The 22,742-nt window shown below is 37.3% G+C and overlaps 4 protein-coding genes across 12 annotated transcripts; all 4 read right to left on the minus strand.

The window, feature by feature from the left end:
• Positions 1–790: 790 nt before the first annotated feature.
• LOC113697769 (protein RKD5) lies at positions 791–5,941 on the minus strand. Of its 6 annotated transcripts, none has more exons than XR_011817370.1 (6): positions 5,708–5,941; positions 5,236–5,494; positions 3,953–4,185; positions 1,840–2,057; positions 1,510–1,741; positions 1,035–1,174 (listed from the first exon to the last, which is right to left on the minus strand). XR_011817370.1 is itself a non-coding variant. In XM_027217350.2 (5 exons), the coding sequence occupies exons 1-5, from the start codon at positions 5,772–5,774 to the stop codon at positions 962–964; spliced, it is 990 nt and encodes a 329-aa protein (XP_027073151.2). In that variant the 5' UTR covers positions 5,775–5,941; the 3' UTR covers positions 791–961. The 6 variants fall into 6 exon arrangements, 4 of the variants coding, with proteins under 4 accessions (XP_027073151.2, XP_071912569.1, XP_071912568.1 ...); XR_011817369.1 differs by having other exon boundaries at positions 1,046–1,174; positions 1,486–1,741; XM_027217350.2 differs by lacking the exon at positions 1,510–1,741 and having other exon boundaries at positions 791–1,174.
• A 2,973-nt stretch (positions 5,942–8,914) lies between these two features.
• Positions 8,915–12,878, minus strand: LOC113699097 (rab escort protein 1-like). Of its 2 annotated transcripts, XR_003450364.2 has the most exons (10): positions 12,010–12,878; positions 11,380–11,502; positions 10,957–11,056; positions 10,602–10,640; positions 10,242–10,488; positions 10,089–10,164; positions 9,770–9,971; positions 9,507–9,587; positions 9,196–9,375; positions 8,915–8,943 (listed from the first exon to the last, which is right to left on the minus strand). XR_003450364.2 is itself a non-coding variant. In XM_027219192.2 (9 exons), exons 1-9 carry the CDS (start codon positions 12,702–12,704, stop codon positions 9,277–9,279), a joined length of 1,662 nt encoding a protein of 553 aa, XP_027074993.2. In that variant the 5' UTR covers positions 12,705–12,877; the 3' UTR covers positions 8,951–9,276. The 2 variants fall into 2 exon arrangements, 1 of the variants encoding a protein (XP_027074993.2); XM_027219192.2 differs by lacking the exon at positions 8,915–8,943 and having other exon boundaries at positions 8,951–9,375; positions 12,010–12,877.
• Positions 12,879–13,116: 238 nt separating this feature from the next.
• On the minus strand, positions 13,117–16,925 carry LOC113699098 (rab escort protein 1). 2 transcript variants are annotated; one of them, XM_027219195.2, is made up of 7 exons: positions 15,333–16,925; positions 14,954–14,992; positions 14,614–14,741; positions 14,444–14,519; positions 14,029–14,178; positions 13,709–13,789; positions 13,117–13,586 (listed from the first exon to the last, which is right to left on the minus strand). In XM_027219195.2, the coding sequence occupies exons 1-5, from the start codon at positions 15,356–15,358 to the stop codon at positions 14,034–14,036; spliced, it is 414 nt and encodes a 137-aa protein (XP_027074996.1). In that variant the 5' UTR covers positions 15,359–16,925; the 3' UTR covers positions 13,117–13,586; positions 13,709–13,789; positions 14,029–14,033. The 2 variants fall into 2 exon arrangements, with proteins under 2 accessions (XP_027074996.1, XP_027074995.1); XM_027219194.2 differs by having other exon boundaries at positions 13,709–14,178.
• A 3,188-nt stretch (positions 16,926–20,113) lies between these two features.
• Positions 20,114–22,462, minus strand: LOC113699203 (uncharacterized). Of its 2 annotated transcripts, none has more exons than XM_027219397.2 (2): positions 22,351–22,462; positions 20,114–21,084 (listed from the first exon to the last, which is right to left on the minus strand). In XM_027219397.2, exons 1-2 carry the CDS (start codon positions 22,365–22,367, stop codon positions 20,322–20,324), a joined length of 780 nt encoding a protein of 259 aa, XP_027075198.1. In that variant the 5' UTR covers positions 22,368–22,462; the 3' UTR covers positions 20,114–20,321. The 2 variants fall into 2 exon arrangements, with proteins under 2 accessions (XP_027075198.1, XP_027075199.1); XM_027219398.2 differs by having other exon boundaries at positions 20,114–21,195.
• Between the last annotated feature and the right edge of the window lie 280 nt (positions 22,463–22,742).

The raw sequence follows: 22,742 nt of genomic DNA on the forward strand, positions 1-22,742 counted from the left end.
AAAACAAAGGGAGAGCCAGAGGTCCTTTGATTCTTTTTGCCAGCTCTGGCCGGCCCAATTAAAGTGAAGCTAATGTTCATTCATTCTTCACACGACAAGTTGAGTTCAGCAACAACTCATTCCATCGATCATATTTTCCGTTTCTCCAACTAACAATCGATAATGGCAGATTCCTGATGTTTGATCTTAGACATGATTTTGACAAGTTATAGTATTCGATGAAAGAAACCCAACAAAATATGACACAAAGTGCAACCTTCATTGGAAAAGGCCCCGCCCACTTCACTTTATACTGCTGAAACTGAAAACCCTGTATCTCTTTTATCTATCTCGTGTTTTAGAGTAATGAAGTTTTGTAAAATAGCTTGTTTTAATAATAATTTTATCACCTTTTTTTTTTTTTTTTTATCTTTCCTATCATTAAAAGTGTTATAGTAATTGCCCTATACAATTTTTCCAAACACACTCAGCCTGTTTTGGATAATATTCCAATAAATATACAATCTCATTGCACCACCTATTCCAATAAATACACAATCTCACTACACCACCTAGCTAAAGGTTTGGAGTAACAAACTTGCTTATTGTACATACAAGTATATGTATTAGAAAAAAGGTAAATATTGGGACAGAAAAGTGCCAACATTATATAAACCTTCAGCAAGTTGTCATCCATAACCTGCAAACAATCCAATTCTCTCTTTCTGTATGGCCACATCTACATTGAGAACTTATAAATCACAGAAAATCATCCAACGAAGAGACAAAAAGGCAAATTTGGCGAATCATATAGGAACAAGATCATCAACTGTATTCCAAAATGATCAAACTCTAAGATGGAATAATAGTTTAAGTTAAGTTGAACCTTAGTATCAAAAAGCAGGGCATATGGTGAGAGATATTTTTACAGTTTCCATATGATGATTCCTTGTTGCTTTAATCCCTAATTGTATTTCATGCTCTAAAGCAAGGATAATGTTCGAGATTGGTTTTCAAGAGCTCTAGCCCTATGCCTTCTCTTAAAGATATCTTGCCTGAACTTTTTGGTTTCCCACTGTATGTCCAAGAAGGGCTTCTTCTCTATGCTTTCTTTTTCACTTTCTATCATTCGCTGCCTTTTTGCCACTGCCATTGCTGCAGCTTCATCCTCCTCCAGCTGCCTTTTCACCTCTCCCTGCAGATAATAACCATAGCTACCATTAATCATTCTACACACGCACATGCAGTGCCACATGCAACCCTGCATTCATAATTGATTAGGTTGTTTGTATCTTTCAATACGATAAACGCTATTGACAGAAGTCCAAAAGTACCTTTAAAGACTGATTGTATGTGATTTCATTTTCCCAACCTTAAAAGCATTCACATAATTATTTTCAAATGCAACTTGAACCAAAAGTACTACCAAGGCAACAAACCCTTGGTAGGATAAATGCATTTGGGAAGCATAATGTGAATCATGATATGTATTGCACCTACGCTAACCTGCTGAAAAAGTGTTTAAAATACCAAAAAATCTGTGTTAATCAAGATTGGCCATTGTCTACTTCATTCTTCACTTTATACTAGACAGATTTGGTCTAGATCCTGAGGAATTTGTGGCTGCTTAGTCTCGACTCGCAAAAGACAGGGAGTTAGGCCAGACAATCCCCAAAGCACTCCAAACCTCTCACAGTTTCATTAGAATCCATTTGCAAGAAGGTGACTTCTGAAAATTGGAGTAGACTGCTGAAAGAAAGATCTATAAATATGGAAGAATTCTAATCAAATTAATTAGATCATTCCTAAATGAATGTAAACGCAACCGAAGATAACATTAACAAACAGAGGATCATAAACCTGGAGGTCCTGAATCAGACTATCAAGGGATTTGATTTTTCGATGTGGCCAACGAGGAATACCAAATTCTCTGCACTTCTTCTTGAGTACTGTAAGACCAACTTTAAGATTCTTTGAAGCTTCAATAATTGGAAGATCAAAGTACTTGGCAAGATCTTCCAATGCAAGTCTTGCTATATCTTTGGTTGCAGCCCTCTTTTGCTTCTTCTCTACTACACCTGCAATCTTCCATCTATTTATAAACCAGTAGACATTAACAGAAAACAAATTCCCACATGGAAAAACATTTAAAACTTATATCCAATTATCTTCTATCGTTCTGGTGAAAATGGTAAAAGAAACCTTCAAGACAGACTTGTTTTCCAACATGCAAACTTTCTCAACTGGTCTACAGGTTTACATATATGCTGACACCATTTACCTGTGATTAAGATCAAAATTGAGTTCTAGCTCTCATCCTGAAACCTTGCTAATAGCAACCTTCTTAGAACTCATGACTTGAGCTCCTTCGGAATTATATCTCAACCATGAATCTTATAAGGAAGTTAGGATTTTCCAGAATTTCAGTTTAGCAGGTTCATTTGTGAAAAGAAATTGGATGATATGGAGTTCATGCCAAAGCATTCCAAAGAGGCGATAGAAGTTAGAATACATTTCTGTCAACTCCTTCAGAGTTCTTATGTGTATCACATTCTGTAGAGGACCACAACTTCAATCGGATACCATTGAGAACGGATATAGATGGAAAAAAAATCTCTGACACCCTCCTTCAGCTTATTTTGGCGCATTAAGAAGGATAGTAATGCAAAGCAAAAATGTCTACATCAGACCATTTTCTCAATAGATAAGCCATCACCTTTTATAATTCTTGGAGCTTGTCAAACCTCTTCTTTTCCATTCCACGGGTTTTAGAAGAAATTGATTTCTTTGAATAGTAAGAGACATGTGTTTTTCTTAGTAGCATGAACATCAATTACAAAGCTCTAGTGACAGCTGATACTTGGACAAGTATGATTTTGTGTAACTTTTTGAAAGTGGAAAACAGATGTGCTACTTGCTAATACAAGTTATTCTTTTTTATCCTAAAACAGCTCATAAAGAATTGATTGGGTATAATATAACAACCCTAAAAGCCTTTTCACCAAATGACGAACCACAATGTGTGTCATTCCCATTCCTTCTCATGACACCATAGTCCAAATGAGAATGAAAGTGTAGCTTTCTAAGATGTAATTGGTTATATAGTTGAAGTAAAATAAATGTAATTGGTTATATAGTTGAAGTAAAATAAACATTAAATCATTGAAATACGAGAGGTAAGTATTTTAAGAGAATTCCTTTCTTCATGCCTAAATGTCAAGAATCACATTTACAGCAAACGACCGTGTGAAAATTTCAAGTCTCTAGTTCAAAGACCACCTGTCCACCACAAATGAGTGAGGGGTACCTAAAAACCATATTAAGCATAACATTTGTTTTTTAGGGTACATAAGTATATTGTTAAGGAAAAGGGTAGTGGGAGAGAGACAGGTAGGATGCTCAGCTTCAGGTTTTGGAGGACAACATTGATCATACACCTTAGACATTCTCTTTTCTTTTCAGAGACCACAGAAGTTGAGCGGTTCAGATAGTTGCATTTTGGTACATATTCATAGTATATATAATGACCACAATTCATGTATACTTGCGTTTTAAGTGTCACTCTCCATCTAAGGAAAGTAAGTCATTGTGATCTGAATTTATCTATTTCGTTTAATATGTCAAGGCCACATACTTTAAAAGCACACTTCCCACGTGGACAAGGCGTTCGGCTTCAATTCTGTGGATCACTGACGCAACAAGGAAAAACCAATGAAAACACTTCACTACGTCAGTCATATTAGTGACCTCTACTAATCTACCCCACCCTTGAACTTTTTCCGTTTTCCTTGCGTAATGATAAACTTTATTCGTTTGTCATAGCAAATAAGTATATTCTGCGTTCACATAATACACATGGACTTTACTTCAGAATCACCGAAGACAAGCTTCCAAACTCACTGATCATCTTTTGTCATGGAGAAAGAAAATGACTTTCTCTTATTCATTTAAATAAAGAGTTTTGAAGTTTAACCTGCTGCATTCTGGTTATTCTCTTCATTATCAGATCCAGAACACGGAAGTGAGTTAAGATCCAACACAGGCACATGCTGAGCCCTTTGAGTAAGATGACCAACATCACTGTGAATTTCCTCTCCTTCTTCAGGTAAAACTTTTGATGGATCTCCACATTCTATTTTGTGTCCCAATTTGAAGATCATTTCAAGATCATTTGACAAGGACGGGATTGATGCCAGCTTAGGGTTTCTACATGACAATGGGCAGCAACAAAGCAAGTTAAAATGACCATTAATGAAAGCAAGATAACAACTATCAAACTTGAGTGCAGAAGAAATCATTGTGTCTTTGGGAAGACGTCAACGACATGCTAACGTGAATTTGAATTTCTAACCCGTCTTGACTCTTGAAGAGAAAGCATATCACAATACAGCATGATGTTTGATGTAATTGTCAGACAATTACAGAGCAGAAATCACTTCCACAAGGAGTAGGCCTTAGCCAAAAGTTAAATACTAGAGCTTAATTTGTGAATGTTCAACAAAAATTCAATTGTTAAAGGGGAGAAGCTTCAATGACGTAGATGGAGATGTTTTGATTGGGGCCAAAGACAACTTTTAAGGCTTTTAGAATACGACTGGTGCCACAAATCAATACTAATTCTGGTTTATCGCCCACTAGTATCCTTTCAGAATCATCATGTAAAAGAAGCATTAATAACACGAAAGTTGAATTTTGAAGAATTCGTCCTGAAACAATCTTGAAAATAATTTTGTCATCAACTCTTATACATTCAAGCCATATCACTGGTGAAATGGATGAGGTATAGAAGGATCAAGTTCCAAGATATGGAACAACTTGGTGGATGTACCCTATCTTTTCTTAGAAATACAAACACCTTAATCAATCAATTTAGCAAGTATACAGTAAATGTTCAGCCAGCTCACAAGCTTATGGAGCCATAAATGACATCAACAAGTTTTCCTACTGAATAAATCAGCCTTTTAGTTTCACTGTCTGCCTTTTACAGGAACAAACGTAAGGGGAAAAATGTGCATTTTTACCATGTTCAGTCACCCGTGTTGCTATTTTTCTCAATGTTAGTTTCATCAATTCATTAAATTTCTGAAGTCCCACATCCAAGAACCATTGCTAACAGCAGCGAATTGCACAGCGGGTCAAAATAAACAGTTCTTGTAAAATATAAATAATCAGAAAATTAATTAGACTTAATCAGGGATAAATATTATTAACAAAGAAAAAATATAGGAGATGGAGAACTCAGTAAATTTGTGATACCTAGTAATTGACAAATCCTCCGGAATCATTTCCAGATTAGGCTGCTTGTCTAAGTCCATGTTAAACACATAAATGCAATCCCAAACACCATTAGCCATCCCTGCAAAATGTGCTGAGACATCAAATTTCTGCAGAGTGAAAACTTTGCCAAGGAACTTCATCTCCTCATATTCAAGATTCTCAAGAAACAGATACTCCCTCTCTACGACCTCCTCTGCCCCTCCCTCCAATTGGTACACATGAATACTCCTGATCAGCTCTGAGAGAAAAGTTCAAAAATTTCAAATAAAAAAAAGAAAAAGAAAAACATACATGCAACATGAAAAAATTGGCAAACATATTTTATCTGCATCTTTAAGGATATCCCAAATGGAATTTTTTTTTTTTTTTTAGTTAATCATGCAAAACAATTCAGAACCAATGAAATCGAATAAAGAAAAAAAAATAAAGAGTGAAAATGAAAAAGACTAACCTTTGTGAATGCGGTTTCGAAAGACAACAAGTGCTTTGAGAGGCGGGGATGCTTGGAGTGAGGCCATGGAGAAGAAAGTGGGGAAGTGATATTAGTAACTGTTTTGGGAGAAATGAGAGAACAGAGAAGAAAAAGAAAAAGACGAAGTAGTAGAAGAAGAAGAAGAAGAGGCTTAAAGAGTTAAGAAGAGGCTTGCATGAGCCTCAGTTGTCACTTCCAAGAGGAGAGAGAGAAGCAGAGTGGAGAAAGGTGGTCAACATATTTATTGCAACCTTTTTTCTTTTTTTTTTTTCTGTGCGCTGTATTTTGGTTTCTTTTCTAACCTCTTTTGTCCCTTGGTGCAATGAAGACATGGCATTGAAAGCTGATGAAGAGTTCATCTTTAAAACTACTTGCTACCAGACGCTGAATTTCACTGGATTTTGATCCCTTTTTACCCGTCTTTGCAAAGATTTTTCCCTTTTCGAGACTAACGATACGAGTGAGGAGTATCTACGGCCTAATGTACAGGGTCAGATTTTGATAAATGTGTGTGTTGGCGGGTGGGGGGGGGGGGGGCCGGGGGGGGGGGAGCTATTTGATTGTATTTATGGAACGTCTATAATAACATAAGCCACGAGCAAAAATGTAGTTATCTTTTAATTTATCTAAAATACCCTTATTCAATGTAGATTGTTATTAGTACTCCCTCCGTCCTACTTTGATAGTCATGTATTCCTTTTTCATTTGTTCCAAATTGTAGTCCACTTTCCAATTGAAGAATGTAGTTGTATTTTAATTTTTCTAAAATACCCTTATTCAATGTAAGTAGTTATTACTATAAACCTACCCCATTTAATGAGAGTTGATTCTTTTTTTACCATCAATTAAAGTTCCCATAAAGTTGTACCATATTTAATGTGACGGTATTTTAGGAAAATAGCAATCTAAATTTACTTTTTCAACAAAGTTAATTATTTTTTTTCTTAAATTGTGTGAAAAAAGAAACATGACTATCAAAGTGGGACAGAGGGAGTATAAAGTATTTTATTTAATATAGATTGTTATTGAATATAACCTACCCTATTTAATGTAAAATGAGGATGGATTCTTTCTTGATCATCAATTCAAATTCCCATAAACTATTAATTCAAGTTCCCATGAATAATTAATATAAAGTTGTACTCTATTTAATGTAAGAGTATTTTAGAAAAATAGAAATTTAAATTTATTTTTCCAACAAAGTTAATTTCTTTTTCTTAAACTGTGTGGAAAAAAAAAACTAAAACTATCAAAATGGGACAGAGGGAGTAACATAATCCACTAGGATATTACATTCAACTGGAACGTCTAAAAAGGATAATTAGTAGTACATTAATGAAATAGAAAAAAGTAATTAAATACTAGAGCATTTATTAGTCAAAAAGCATATGGTAAAGATTAAATTTAGTCATGTATCCGTAACCTTATTTTTGGTGGAGGTTTCTTCTAGTACGAAAGATGTGATTTCGAGAGTCATAGTCACATATACGAATTGAAATTATGAGATTTTAAATAATTATTGCATAATTGTCTATCTAATAAGAGGTGAATATGCCATCATTATTCTTGAGAGATTCAACATGTAATACCTGTCTACGCTAGTAATTTTCCCAGGAAAGTTGGGAACTGATATCGAATTTCCTTTCCCACAAGTTGTAGTAGTTCAATAATGCCTTTAAAAGCTTGTGGCTTTATGAGATTACTGCTTTCTCTAACAACGACGACCTTTAAAGGCGTGTTCTTGCACTAGTTCCCAGATTCTCATGCCTTGAAACCGTCTCTTGAAAGCTGCATTATTCCCAAATGTAAATTCTGAAGGCGCAGGCTCTGGCCTCCAAGTATCGAGAGTCTTGTTAGATTTGCCAACAAAGGCGTGCTTTCCCCGCTTCACCCCTTTTTGAATTGAACTTTTCCCGGTTTGAAGGAAGGTTTTATCCAAGACCAAGTGTTAAATATTTCTTCATTCTGTTCCTCGGTCGAATTAATCCTCTTCTTCATGTTTAGAGTAGGAAATGAACATCTCTGAAGATGTTCACATTTTTCTTTTTCTTTTTTAAAAAATAATAATAAAAACTGGCGTTGTTTGCTTTTGCTTCCCTTTTGAGATGTGGATAGGTACGATGCTCTCTCTGAAAAGATATCTAAATTAAGGCAAATTCTTCATGTATCATCTAAAACCAATTTGTGGAGAGGAAACAAATGTGCAAAATCGATGCTTTTCTAATGATCAAATGACTTTCAACATTTTGCCAAATTGGGCAAAATATGGATAGATAGTAACACTCAATGAATCCATATTTTTAGTAAATGGTTCTTGTAGAATGTGAATGAAAAAGAAAAGCTCAACTTCCAAATGTGCATAGAGGAGTCCCAATCCCATTATTGCCTTGAAAAGATCGTAAAGATGGAAAAATGACCCCTTGCACCAATGCACCAGCTTCAAAATCACAACTTTTTAGCAGCTTCACTTCTCCGATTACATTTTCGAGGCTCGAAGGGCCAATCCCAACAAATGGAAGATCATTAAGTCCTGGCCCAATAATCAAGAGCCTGGAATCAAAATGGCTAAGCGGGCTTTCTCACAAGCCAGTTCCTCACCTGCTGGCAACATCACGGGGCTGGACCTTCCACTGTTAGTGTTGGATTAAATTTGACAGTCCGACAGGCAATCCTCTGCGCCTCTCAATATCATTTTTACTTTTTATTTGGTCAACCAGCTGACTCTTTTATTTTGGGTCAATGCCGATAAATTTCCTCAGAAAATGTCTAATTAAATCAATTCACCTCCTCTTACAACAAATTTCTCAATCAGCTACTGCAGAGCCCAATCTCAGGCTAAATTTGAACATGTGCAGTTGACCATTTTCGCGCGACAGTTTGGATAGCTATTATTTGGTACATCACAAACACAATTTTCAACGCACCTTTTTATCTCATATACATCATATCATAGAAAGTACTACAATAATTATTTCAAATAATGTCAAATCCAAACACAAGTGTTGATACACTCGAGTACTAGGCCAGATTGAGCGCAGTGCGTAGCGAACCGTTTAGGCAGACATAGCATCTCAATTATTATCGTACGTATCTTTTTTGTTCTGCCAAACTAGAAATGCGTTAAAATTTGATCGAGCCAGTTGCTTCATTATACAAGAGACTAAATATGGGCAGGTTGGGACTCACCTGCGCTAAGAATGAAGCCAGGTGACAAACTGCAAGAAAAAGGAAAACAAAATCATTGGCATTAAAGATGAAACTGTCCAATAGTACAAGTATATATATAACTCCACAACTCAGGTGATTCAAATACGATGTCACACAAGATCTACATCAGGCGGACTTTTATCATCTCCCAGCTCCAACAAAGCGGGAAAGGACAAAATTTTGATAAGTAAAAGAACAAAACGGAGCAAAAATTACAACATTATGGTGCTTATCCTACGGAGACAAGCATCAAAAATTACCCCGTGGTAAACTAGGGAGGGAAGATCCTTGGTTTTTGTTTTCTCAGGATCCTCATTCTCGCTAGAAAAAGGTCAAAACACCTAGGAGTCTAATTGCTCAAACGCGCCATCTTCTGCAACCTCAATGGATGAGGTCGCCTCTGGAAAAAATTCTTCGTTGGGATACATCTTGTGAAAAAGCTGCCATTAACAACACAAGTGTCCTACTTCAGTAAACATGTTCATGAGCAAAACAAAGAATTCATCTTTAAGTGTCAAGAGAGAAATATTAAAATGGCAGTTTTCCTAAATCTAAATAGAGCATCTTATACCTTAGTCGTAGCATCTAGAAGGTTGTTGTATTGTAGATTCCCATCAGGCATAAAGGTTGAACTCACACAACCAAATGCACCCTACAAATTACAAACAAATAAGGGCCATTTGCTCAAGAACTTAATGCACATTCTCAATCAAAATAATATAGGGATATGGAAACCAGCAGAGAAGAACTGGAAAAACAAATGACAAATACTTCCAAGCATAACCATTAACACAATGAGAATCTCAACGAGTAGCATAGGAACAAAATACCAACCATTGTGAGCTCCTGTATATAAACTGTACTCCACAGTAAACTGGGTTTCAATCTTAACACTGTATTTTCACCATGAGAATCAGTAGAGTTTTCCTCGGGTTTCCCAGAAATAGGAATTGAAAACAAAGCATTCATTGCTTCATTTACCATCTTCTTCCCTTGTCCAACATCTTTGCATAGAGTCGATAGGTAAACGACAAACCTGAACCAGGGAAGGAAGAGCATCAATCAGTAATGCACTCAAAATCTCTGAAAGACTCATTAGAGGGCAAGGTAACCATGCAAGGGCTAAGTGAGACAAATTTATTCGGTAACTTACATGCCAGAGGGACAAGCAGCAACATTGCTACTCAATTGGAAAACTCGGACGGATGTCATCTGCTCTGCAAACAAAGCTGGAGACAGAAAGTTAAATGTAAGCTAGTTAACTAAAATAAAAAACAAGAAATGACAAGATAAATGCAGAACTCACATCGAGGGGGAAAGAACACCAGACAATTTGCAACATCCAGTTTTAGGGAACTTTTTGTGATGCATATTCCCCTAACCACCTTTACTTTTTCATCTAGCAGGCCAAAATCATGGCCACCATCTGGCTCAGGATACAAGTAAGAAGGAGCGAAACCTGATGGAAGAATGAATGAGGGAGCAAGGATCAGCTTATGGCTGAATAATTCTTGACCAGAAAGCAACTTAACACCCTTATAATTCCCAACTTCCTGCAAAATGATGAACACAAACTCATACCTTTCTCATCATTTTTTAGACTACCATATATTCCAACAGGGGAAAAATATCAATTACCCAAAAATAACATAAAATTCAATTAGACCTTATCTGCTAGTAGACCAACCACAGGCATTCGCAGGACCTGCATGAAAATTTTGAAACTTGAGGTGAGCGTGGGATTTCAACAAAATAATAAGAACCCTATAAAATTCACAGCAATTAAGCCCTGAAACAGAATAGATTTAAATAAAAATAAAAAGTACAGAATGAAGTAGGATAAGAATAGTAGATACACTTAGGGAAATCTTTCTCCTCTCATTACATTTTCTCTTCCTAAACTTATCTATTCTTTTCCCTTCCACTTTTGGTGATGAAAACCAAATAAGAAGAAATCTAGCACAACATAAGCAAACCAGAGTTGCTCAAAAAATATGTTTAATCTATCAGGCAGTACTTACATAGATAGAACCTTTAACGGCAGCACGACGGCAAAATGCTTGTAGAAGTTCTCCTTGCCCGTAGAGTGGATATATCATGGCACCAGGTGCATTAGGAAACCTAAAAGCATAATACGAGCACAAAGCACCCATTAATGTGAACCTTAAGGAGCGCACAGAATCAGCACATAATATCTCTATTCTTGGTTGACAAGAAAAGAAAACTAGTTGCAATAAAAAGTTGAGACAACTTTGCTTCAAGATAGAAGCCAATCATTGCACCTAGCATTGTGGTAAATTCATACGATTAATCTTGGTAAAGTAGAGGATGCTTATTGAAGTCAATGTCCTGTAATCTCTCCACCTCCAATATTTCAACACGGAAGAATCTGTTCCTATCACCATATATAAGAAATGTCAAGCAAACAGGGTACACGAAATAACCTGCCTCCAGATTTATGATAGAGTATTAAAAGATCGATTCCGTCTTTCGTCTTGAGGACGTCCTTGCAGACTTCCAAGTTGTCTTGTTCATAATGTGCCATCGAAATTGCATACAAAATAATCCTAGACAAGCAGAAAGGTTGTGTAAAACATATGCTAGAAATGCAACTAAACTTTAAGTGAAGTGGGAAAATAAAAAGGGGAAGGAAAAGGCCTGGCAGAAAAAAGGAACAAAGATATAATTTAAGAACTTTTGAGTATTACAAAATGCAAAAAGGCATCAATAGTTACCACAGGAGGATCAAGCATAATCAGATCACGTAATAACAGCTTGTAAACAAATGGATCCAAGCATATGTCCAATCATTTCCAAATGAAGCTTATGAAACACCAATATAACACACTCAAAGTTAAATCCTTTCCGGATCAATTAGAACCAAAACAGCAACAAAAAGAAAAGGATAAAATTCCAGGATATAAGAAATGCAAATTAAAATTCAAGTTGGATTCGTAACTAGCCTAACATTTCGTAAGCATATGAAAGCATAATGAAAGTGTAAATAAACAAAGCGCTCTCAATAACAGAGAGAAAGAGCAAGTGCAAGAGCAAAAGGCGAATCGGATCAGTACGATTTTAGCTTCTGCGACAACCCAATCTTCCGGCTCAAAAACTCCACAAATGGACTCTTTAAATCTTCCTCAGAAATTTTCTTGCTTTCCTCGCCACTCCCATCACCAAAATGATCCTGAACAAGCTTGAAGAACCTCATCAACTGATTCTTCTCTGTAAAGCTCAAGCTCTTATCCTTGAATATGGCACTTCGCGAATCTGGTACATTCCGCAAATTCCCCTCCTCACCCTCACAAATAAAGCTAGCATCTACACTCTTGAACTCCATGGAGTGATTAATCTCCGTTTTCAAAAACAAGTCGATCATCTTATCGGCACAGAACAAGACCCTAGGCCCTGCTAAATCGAGGTTGAATTGGTTTGACTTCTGGAGAATTTCGGGGGAAAACACGCTGGTTTCGATGGAGGAGTAGACAGGGCTAGTGGTGAGGGGAAGAACGTTGAATTCGCCGGAGGAGCTGGGTTGGGTTTCGGGAGCGGAGGGTAGGGAGTGGGTCTGGAGGAATTCGGTGAAGTCGTGGAGATGTAGAGAGGCGAAGTGGCTGCCGTAGTAAGGGTTGGGGTCGAGGTGGAGGACGGTTTTGCCGGAGCTGGACGCAGCGGCGGCGAGGATGGATTCCGGGAGGCCTGTGCCGATGACGATTAGATCGAAGTTGGCGGGTTCTATCTGAGGATACGACATCGCTTCGTCCATGACAAAGGAGGGAAAAATTTTTATCACCAAACTAGCGAAGCACCAGACTTTATGACTTTATTCCCTCGCATTTCTTTTTCTCTCTCTTTTTTTTTAACTTGCGAATCAATTTTTCTTTTCTTGGATACGGCATACCGCATATCATATATTTCCTTTATCCATCCTTCCATAAAAACATAAATCTGGATACTATTTTGTTTTGTTCCTTCTCCAATATAATTATATCATTGAGTTTCTTTTTATTTTTTTCGTTCACACAAAATTATCTTCTTTGCTTTTATCTTCTTTTTGCTCCTAATCATTTCATCCCAAAAATATACTTCATTCTTTTACATCTAAGAAAATTTTCCGAGGAGAATAGTGTATCCACACTTTGGCCACGGAGTATTTCACTCTCATACCATCGGCAATCTTTTGCATCTAGTAACTAGTTTCCTTTTAGTGGAGATTTTTCTATGGCGATTCTTAAAAATAAGCATTCCAGTTAGGAGTAAGGGACCCTATGAAACACTTGTCAAAAGTGAATAACTGGAACTTGATTCAATTCGAGCTTTGTTGCTGCTTTCATTTGTTCATTTGTAGTGAAGCAGTTATGTTGTACCGGTTCGAAGCACGCTGTTCAGAGAAACTAATGTTCAACCGCGCTGCAGCAAAAGCGAAAAAATTCAGCTGATTTCCTCAACTTACCCAACATTTAGCTTTTGATGTATTATAGAATTGGTTAGATCCCCAGTGTTTTATGTTTTATGTTTGATGTTTTCTCCGAATCCTCGCTCGAGCAAAAATCCCAACACTTTCGCTCGGATGCACCATCTTCTATGACCTCATTCGATGAGGTTTCCTTTGAAAGAATTCTTCATCAGGATACATGCTCTGAAATAGCTGACATGAAAAGTACAGAAGTCCCCATCTCAGTGAGAGTCTTAACATGCAGCAGAAAAGGTGTCGAGATTGGCGAATAATACCAAGACAATTTTCGTTAAACTAACTAAAATATCACCTACCTTTTCTGATGCATCTACAAGATTGTCGTGTTGCAAATTCCCGTCAGGCATAAAGGCTGAAATAACACCATCAAATACACCCTAAAAACCAAACAGAAATAAGGGCGATCAGCTGGAGAATTCAGTGCATATATCAGACCAGGAAAAAAAAAAAAAGACATGGAAACAAAGGGGAAAAATGTGAGAAACAAATGAATAGAGTAATTAGTTGCCAAAGTAAAGATGCGATGATTTAAAAGGTAAAAGAAGGAAAGCAGTAAGACACAAGCCACAGTTTGCTCTTGTATATACACAGAACTCCAAAGCAAAGTGGGTTTTACTTTCACTACTGTATTGCACTCTGATGATCCTCAGAATCTTCCTCAGAGTTTCCAGAAACAGGAACAGAAAACAAATCATTTATGGCTGTAGTTAGTAATTCTTTCCCTTGAGCTGCATCTTCACAAATTGTTGATACATAAACGACAAACCTGTAGCATGGGAGCAACAAAACGAGATCAAATTTGACTCCACAGAGCAGAAACCTAGTTAAACCAACTTTCAAGATTCAAAAGGCTGAAGACTGATGAGACAAAATTTGTCATTAGGAATCTTTGCCCGACAGCCTAAACCATATTTTGGCACCTATTCAATGTGTCTTAGAAGATGAGTTGTAGAAAATCTTAATTGCACTGTGATTGGGCTTTTCATTTTCCCCCTTCATAAAATCAACAAACTAATGCACGAGTAGCTTACATGCCAGAAGGACAAACATTCGTATAACTGCTCAAATGGAGGACTCGGATTGATGTCAGCCGCTCCGGGAACAAAGCTAGACACAGAAAGTTTGGTCATAACTACCATACAAAACCAAAGACACGTTAAAGGAAAAAAAAAAAAAAAAAAAGATTGAATGCAGGGCAGACCTTGAGGGGGATATAGCAGCAAACAATTTGCTATATCTGGTTTTAAGGAACTTGCTGTGATGCATACTCCCCCAAGTACCTTGTCTTTGGCATCCTGCGGCCTAGAATCAGGATTATAGGAGCTAATCCTGAGGGAAGATTAAACGAAGGAGCAAGGATGAGCTGGTGGCTGAATAATTCTTGACCACAAACCAACTTAACACCCTTATAATCCCCAACAACCTAAAATATATGCAAAATGACAGATATAAGCTCCTGTAGTTCTTATAACCAGATATGTTTACTGCAAAATCCAGAAGAGAAAAATAAAATACAACAAAAACAAGAAACTTGGTCAAACCTTGTCTGTAAGTAGACCAACCACAGACATCCCTTGACCCTGTTTGAACAATTGCAAACATAAGATAAGCATAAGGGTTCAACAAAATAACAAGCAATCCTCTAGATGACTCATAGAAATTCTGCCCCTCAGCAAATTGGATTAAGAAAACAGAACAAACAAGAAATAATGGGAGTAGATGATATTTCTTCTACGACAGTGATGTTTGTCTTTGCCTAGTTATCTTCCCTTTTCCCTTGTACATGGGGTAGACCATAGCCCAAACCAAAAAACTTAAGCTAACTGGTAACCGAAAAAATCCACCACAAATAAAAATGTAGCACAAATCATCAACTAGAGTTGTCTAGATGAAATACTTAGCGTAAGTTTTAGCACTTACACCAAGACAATCCTTGTCAGCAGCATGAGCACGACAGAAAAATGCTAGAAGTGGAATTACGCCTTGCCAGCAAGGTGGATATATCATGCCACCAGGTGCATTAGGAAACCTTTACAAACGTTGATAGTACTATGACATACCTTAAGTATCAACTTTCAAAATTGGAAAAGGAAAATATAAAATAAAAGTACTAAAACATAGGGCTTTCGTTTCTATTGACAAGACAAGAACAATAAATGACAATTTTGCTTCAAGACAGAAGCCAATTACCAACAGATAACAGTGCCAAATTGATAGACAAATTAATCTCAAACAAATTCTGCTTGCGTGTATCTCAATTGGATATGAAAAGAACTGCATTTTACTGAGGAATCAATTTATCAAATGTATATTAAACAGGGGAATGGATCTGTTCTAATATGGACATGCATCATGTATGTACAACAGTAAAAACATGCAAGAAACGAGGTAAAAAATATCCTGGCAACTGATGAATGACAAAGCATTAAGCGATCTATTCCATCTTTTGTTTTAAGAATGTATTTACAGTCTTCCACATTGTCTTGGTCATAATCTGCCATGGCAATTGCATACAGAATAATCCTAAACAGGTGAAAGAAACTGAAGTAAAAAATGCTGAATGCAGGTAAAATCAAAAAAATAACTCAACAACAGTGATTATAAAGATATGAAATTCTGAACTAACTGAGCAAAACATGAGCTACAGAGTAGAAGTTTTAGCTTTGAGAAACCTAATTATTTTGTTATTCTTGAACATAATCTACAAAGAAAAGAGCAAGGGCTAAATGGGTATCAGTTTGTATGATTTTAGCTCCGAAAACGGACTCTCTAAGTCCTCCTCTGGAATTTTCCTATCTTCTTCGTCATTCCCATGTCCAAAATGCCCCTGAACCAGCTTGTAGAACCTCATCAGCTGATTCTTCTCTGCAAAAGTCAAGCTCTTATCTATAAATATGGCGCTCCGCGAATAAGGCACAACATTCCTCAAATTTTTACCGCCATCTTCATCAGTCCTACATATGAAGCTCGCATCCATTCCAGGCAATTGAACCTAATGAACTCGTCTATATCCACATTTAAAATCCTATCAGTTTTCAAAATCAATTCCATCATAGGATCAGCACAGAATAAAACCCTAGGCCCCGCTAAATCAACGCTGAATAGTCCATAATTGTCAATAATTTCTGGGGAATATACGCTAATTTCGACAGAAGGAGTACATGGGGCGAGTGTTCAGAGGAAGGACGTTGAATTCGCCGGAGGAGGATCCGGGTTTGAGTTCGGGTTGCGGGCATGATTTGAGTGGGTGTGGAGAAAATCAGTGAAGTCTTGCAGAGGGAGAGAGGCGAAGTGGCCACCGAAGAAAGGGTTATGGTCGACGATGAGGACGGTTTTGCCGGCGAGTATGGTTTCTTCGAGGCCGGAACCGATCACAATTAAGTCGAAGTTGGTAGGTTGGACGGAGGAAGAAATTTTTGGGAAATCTGTTGAAAATTGCCGGGAAGGGGGAGGAGACCGTTAACTTGGGACTTAAGGAAGATGTTGGATTTTGGAGGGAAAGTGTATATAAGGTAGGACTGGTTCCACACGACTACATGTGATATTATTGGATTACGAATCTTAGGGCATGTTTTGTTTGCTTAAGATTTTACAAAAACTAATTAGAATTAGTCAAAACCTTTTTAGTAAATTATGAATTTTAGATTTTTTGACTTTTAAAAAAATCTAAAATCTGTGTACAAAAAAATCTAAAATAAAAAGAACATCAGCGGAAAAAAAAAACTAATTATCCAATATCAAAATGTATATTTTGGTGAAATAATTGATTAAGAACAAGCCTTCCAATATCAAAATCAAGTAAAATAATCAACGTAAAACAAGCACTCTAATAGAGAAATTGGAAGAAGTATGCATGCTCTATCTCATGAATTCTGATTTTTACCACCAAGGGAAAAAATATTCATGCAACCTTTCCCTTTAACCTTATTTTATCTAAGGAGATGGCACAACTTTCATTCTAATTACAATTATGCTAATTTAATTGCTTTGTGCTTATCATCATACTACTAGAAACGTAGTTCTTGACGAGAATATTAACCTTTTTTTTTTTATATATAAGTGAGAGGTCTTGAATCTTGAATCCAATACCGCTTAATTACAAATTTTCCCACTTTATCTATATATTTTTTTTACGTTTAGATTGTTTTCTTTTAAGCCAACGTCTACACTGCCTATGCGACGAATTGAGTGGAGGAAGCCATTTGCGTTAAGTTGACTGTGCTTCTCTCGCATAGACTTTTAGGTATCGGATATAGACTTGAGGAAGCAAAAGGTGAACTTGGACTTGTTCTGTTTAAAATTTATTGAGTACTGGCAAACCCGTCTTAATGGACTGGCTGAACCTTTTTGCAAACTCTTTGGTAGAAAGATTGCGATGAGGAAGACTTCCCAGTTCCCTCACTCCCATCCCAATCAAATATTTCCGTAGGCCGACAAACGACGTCTCTTTCGCTGAACCGACCCGAAAGCTTACGCTTTCACATCTTTTCTATTCGCTCCTGACGGATAAAGCTACCATTTAATTCTGATTCTATACTTTTTAAAAAACAAATAAGTTTTTTTTTTTACTACACATCGACAGAAGAAACCTCATATTCTTTCTGTCATTGCTAAACCTAAACTCGACTTTTAAGTACACTTTATAGATAAAACTGTGGTTCTTTCACAATTCCAAGGAAGATTATGAGAAATTCCTGAAATCGACGCTAGGTTATTTTTTCGTGTCAGGGGTTTAGTATTCAAATCCTATAACCAGGACAGGAAATTGCAGGGTGTGAGAAAGGTGCGAGGAGGAGGGATGGAAAAGTATATTATAATAATAAAAAAGTATGAGCCCGCCCATCCGAGGCCTCTACCAGCTCACAATAAATTGACGTCTGTATCAGAAGCTCGGCGGTTGGGTGGAAGATTTGACCGAAAAGTACAATGTGGCCGAAGTCAATCAAGTAAACAACCGAAGTTACATGTTTAACTATCCATCTGTTGCTCCTCGAAGGAAAGAACAAAACAAGCTCGCTGGACCTTCCGGACCTTGTGGGCTTGCTACATAACATGTGCGTAATAAGGGCCGCCCGACTGCCAAATATCAAAATTCAAATGTCGATGCTTACACTCAGGAGTGTGTCAAAGCGATCTTCTGACCAAAGGAGACGGTAAGCTCCCGCTACTCGAATGATTTCACAAACTCTCTGATTAGTATTACACCGCATCAGGTCAGGTCACATAGTTTAAACAGTTCAACGATGAAAGATTGAAACCAGGTGGTTTCATGTATTGTGACATACGCGTTAAAGCCATCTTTTTTTTTTCCTTCAAAAAAAAAAAATCAAAATCAAAGCCCCCCCCCCCCCCCCCCCCCCCCCCCCCCGCAAAAATAAAGTAGTATATATTCATTCACATTTCACAGGTGGTGGTGCTAAACTAAACTAGGTGCCTTCTCTTTTGCCTTCCCTTTCCAAGATTGCTCTGTCTTTTTCATCAAATTCACAAAATGGGTTCGTTTGTTTCAAGTCTTGGTAACCCAATGGCCGATCAAAACACCGGAACTTACTACCGGCAACTGTTCACAAGCTTCTCCGAAAACTTTATGGCTGCCTGGCGCAACATTTCCGACTTTCTCTCTAAATTTGAGCTCCCCGCAGCCATTTTCCCTAATGACATCTTCGTATCCACTATGACGGCCATCCTTGCACTTCTGCAGCTAAAATATCACCAGGACGGCTCAATGAACCCGTTTGAATCGCACCCCATAATTTCCGCGCTTGCCATTACTAGTTTGCTCCTATATGGCTTAGCATACAGCACTGAAATCAGGCTTTCATCCCATCCTCCTCGCTATTCCAAGCGTTTCATAAATGTTGTTCGCTTCAGCCTGTTGCTCACTGGTTGCTCTTGTTTAGCTTCCATGGCATCATTCCTGTTCCCTCAATCGGTTAGGCCTCTTATATTTGCATTTTTCTTCATAAGGCTGGCAGCTGAAATGCTGTATTGGGTTTATCCAAAATTTCATCAGGAACTTGGAACATTTCACGGAGGATGGAGGCGCATCCGACAGAGCTTCATAGGCATCTGGAGGCGCATCACTCAATGCTTTACTAATCGGGCCCCAATTCTTCCACTTTGACCACATAGATTGTTTGCCTACTTGGAGTTGGAGTGTTACAGCTACAGAGATCCACATGTTTCTTTTTTCCTTCCATTAATATTGTTTACTTGAAGCGATTTTTACATCAGTGGCGACGGAGTACACCAAGAATGTAATAAAAAAAACAAGCAATATTGCTACCTTTGAGCCCCAAAAAAAATTGTAGGAACGTGAATCAGACACTTAAAAAGTCTTTATAATTATCAAGCTTGTCATTAATGGGGGTGAGTCCGTTAATTGTAACTGGAAAACAAAATAATAATCATACTTTTTCTCTTTTGTGCAACACATGCACTACCACAGGCATTAAGAACCAGAAAGAAGGGACTGCTCTTCAAAAAAAACAAAAGAAAGGACACATGCATCACCGCTGATTGATTTTTCTTCCCATGAATTCCTTCCTTTTTCTAAAAGAAAAAATAACAAAAGAAACCAAGTCATCAAACAGGCCTTTAAGGACCACATTACTTGTTTAAGCAAGCGATTTAAAACTCACAAGACAGTTCCAAGTATTTAGTCCAAAAATGAAATGTAAAACCTATAGATATTCAACCTGTAATCAACACAGAAATACTGTTCTTGCTTTTCATATCAAAGGTGTTTAACTGTTCTGGCTTTTCATATCACAAACCAGACCCAATAATTGTCAGAGTACATCAAAAAACCCAAGACAAGATACAGTTGTCATGGTAAAGAAACCCAAATGACCCATTGGAAGAGATGACAAAACTAACATATCAGCTATTTCTAAACATCATTTATCTTCACTGTCTTGATCTTGACTCTGCTCGTCTAGCTTCATCTGGCGTTGAAGGGAACAGCTCTATGTACCGTGTACCAATCAATTTGTTGTCCCTACACATGGCTTTCTTGGCCTCCTCAGCAGAACTAAACTCAACATATGCTTCTCCAGTAGCTTTTCCATCATGACGATACCCAATATGCACTTTGTCATCTGTCAGATTAAAGTCTCCAAAAAACTTCACAATATCTGACTTCTTCACAGAGTAAGGGAGGCCACGCAACTTCAGCACCTCAGTATACTCCAACTTATCCTTGTCAAGAGATCTCTTTGGACGAGGAGGCGGCGTTCCATGATAGTCATCATAACCACCATCATAATGCATCTCAGCAGCTATAGCATGATAATAATCCTGCTTTTTGCACCTGAAAACTTCCACATATCTCCTTCCCATGTTCTGCCTATCTCTCTGAAGAGCAAATTCAGCCTGCACAGGAGAAGCAAAGACAACAAAAGCCTCCCCAGAAAACCGTCCACCTTTGCTTACCAGGAAAACATCCACAATGTCCAGCCCAGCAAAGAACTTGAAAATGTCAATATCTGTGCAGTCGAATGGAAGACCCCTCAGACGAACCACAGGAAACACAGAGGACTGATATCCACCGCCAAAGCCATAACCGCTTGAACCGCTGCCAACTGCGAAGTAGGGATTCGATTCCATCATTCTTGGTCTCTTTGAGCCGATCTCGTACCCGTCCGAAACCCCCCCGCTCCCCAACATTGCCCTTCAATTATTCATACCCAACAAAAAGGAGAAACCCCCACTCAACCTTGTTAATAAAACCAAACCCAACCCATGATGTTCCTAAAACCTAGAAGTCATACTCCTATTTTGCCTACAAACAATTTATTCATACTTAAAGCAACCCACCTTTGAACAAAAAAACACATACTCATATACACTTACCTATAAAAATAATAACACAAATACAACCAGAACAGGGAATATTTGAAATGAGAACGCGAACCTATATTAACCATGATTAGAATTGCTTCTTTATGCAAAATAAGATCCCCGAAACATCTATTGATATGCCACATTACCAGGGCAAATGACAATTAGCTGACAACGTAACAGATGAGGCTAAATGTGAATCATTGTGCAGGGAGCTCGTGCAGGTAATTTAGTAACTAAAACCAAAATTTATTTTATACTTGCAAACCTGAAACACTTTTTTTTCTAAAATTTCATATAAAAATTAACTAAAGAAAGCAATCAGTTATTCACAAGTCAGGACCAAACAAGAAAAAAGAACAGCTTAAGAAGCTTCATGCATAGGAAATTGATTAATGATCTCCAAAAAAATCCCAAAGTTTGTTAAAAAATTGACAACCACCCTAAATTCCCAAAGAATGTAACATATATTATTACATATATATTTTTCCTAATTCTAAACTAGCTAATGGGCCTGGGAAAATAGGGAAAACAAACAGCAGGTCATTTGTTTTATTGATTCCATTCAAAAGCTTTCGATACCTTTTGATTTAAAAACATGGAATCAAAACCAAACCCAGGACAAGCTGATAAAAATCAGAGGGGAAAAACCAACAATCAGATAAAAATCAAAGAGAAAAACCAACAAAGAAGAACCCCCCCCCCAAAAAAAATTTGTACCATACCACAAAAACAGGGCAAACATGATATATAAAACAATAAAATTTGACATTTTTTAATGTTTGTAGCAAGATTCTGAATAGGTTTTTCCGTTTCCGTTACAACATAACTTTTATTCCCTAGCAGTCAATCCTAAGGAAAAGTCGAACTAAACCTAAATCAAGCAGCAAACAATTAAAGAATTAAACCTAAATCAAGCAGAATATACAGAAAACCCGGAAATCAGATTCCATGACATACATCAATTATTAATCCCTTCGTAAACCAAAAAAAGAAAGAAGCAAAGCAGCCCACTACATAACGATTTTAATCCACAATCACTGACATAACACATAAAATATCCAGAATGAACCAAAAATCTGGCTTAGAAGCTTACCCCCTTGATCCGTACATGGCTACAGAATCTTCTTGCGAAGTCCTCCTCCGGAGAGAGAAAAAAAAACCCTAGAGAGAACAATCACGCGCGATGACACTGATCGTAATTTAGAAATATGCCCAGCTGGCGAATGTGATACTGTCATAAATACCTGTTCCCGCTGATTCTTTAGTCATTTACATAAATACCCTTATAGCTATTACACATAATTTAACACATAAGGGTAATTTAGGAAGTAACTAAAGACTGGAGACAAAAGGTCTTTCTTCGGTCTCACGACACCGTTTTGAACTGTCAAATAAGGAAAATAAATACCGTAGTTCATCAAACGTGTTAATTCTTGGAAACACAATATAGTATTATTAAATTTAGGAAAGTTACCCATTAAACTG

This window comes from Coffea arabica, chromosome 7c, assembly GCF_036785885.1.
Source record: "Coffea arabica cultivar ET-39 chromosome 7c, Coffea Arabica ET-39 HiFi, whole genome shotgun sequence".
NCBI classification, from domain to species: Eukaryota; Viridiplantae; Streptophyta; class Magnoliopsida; order Gentianales; family Rubiaceae; genus Coffea; species Coffea arabica.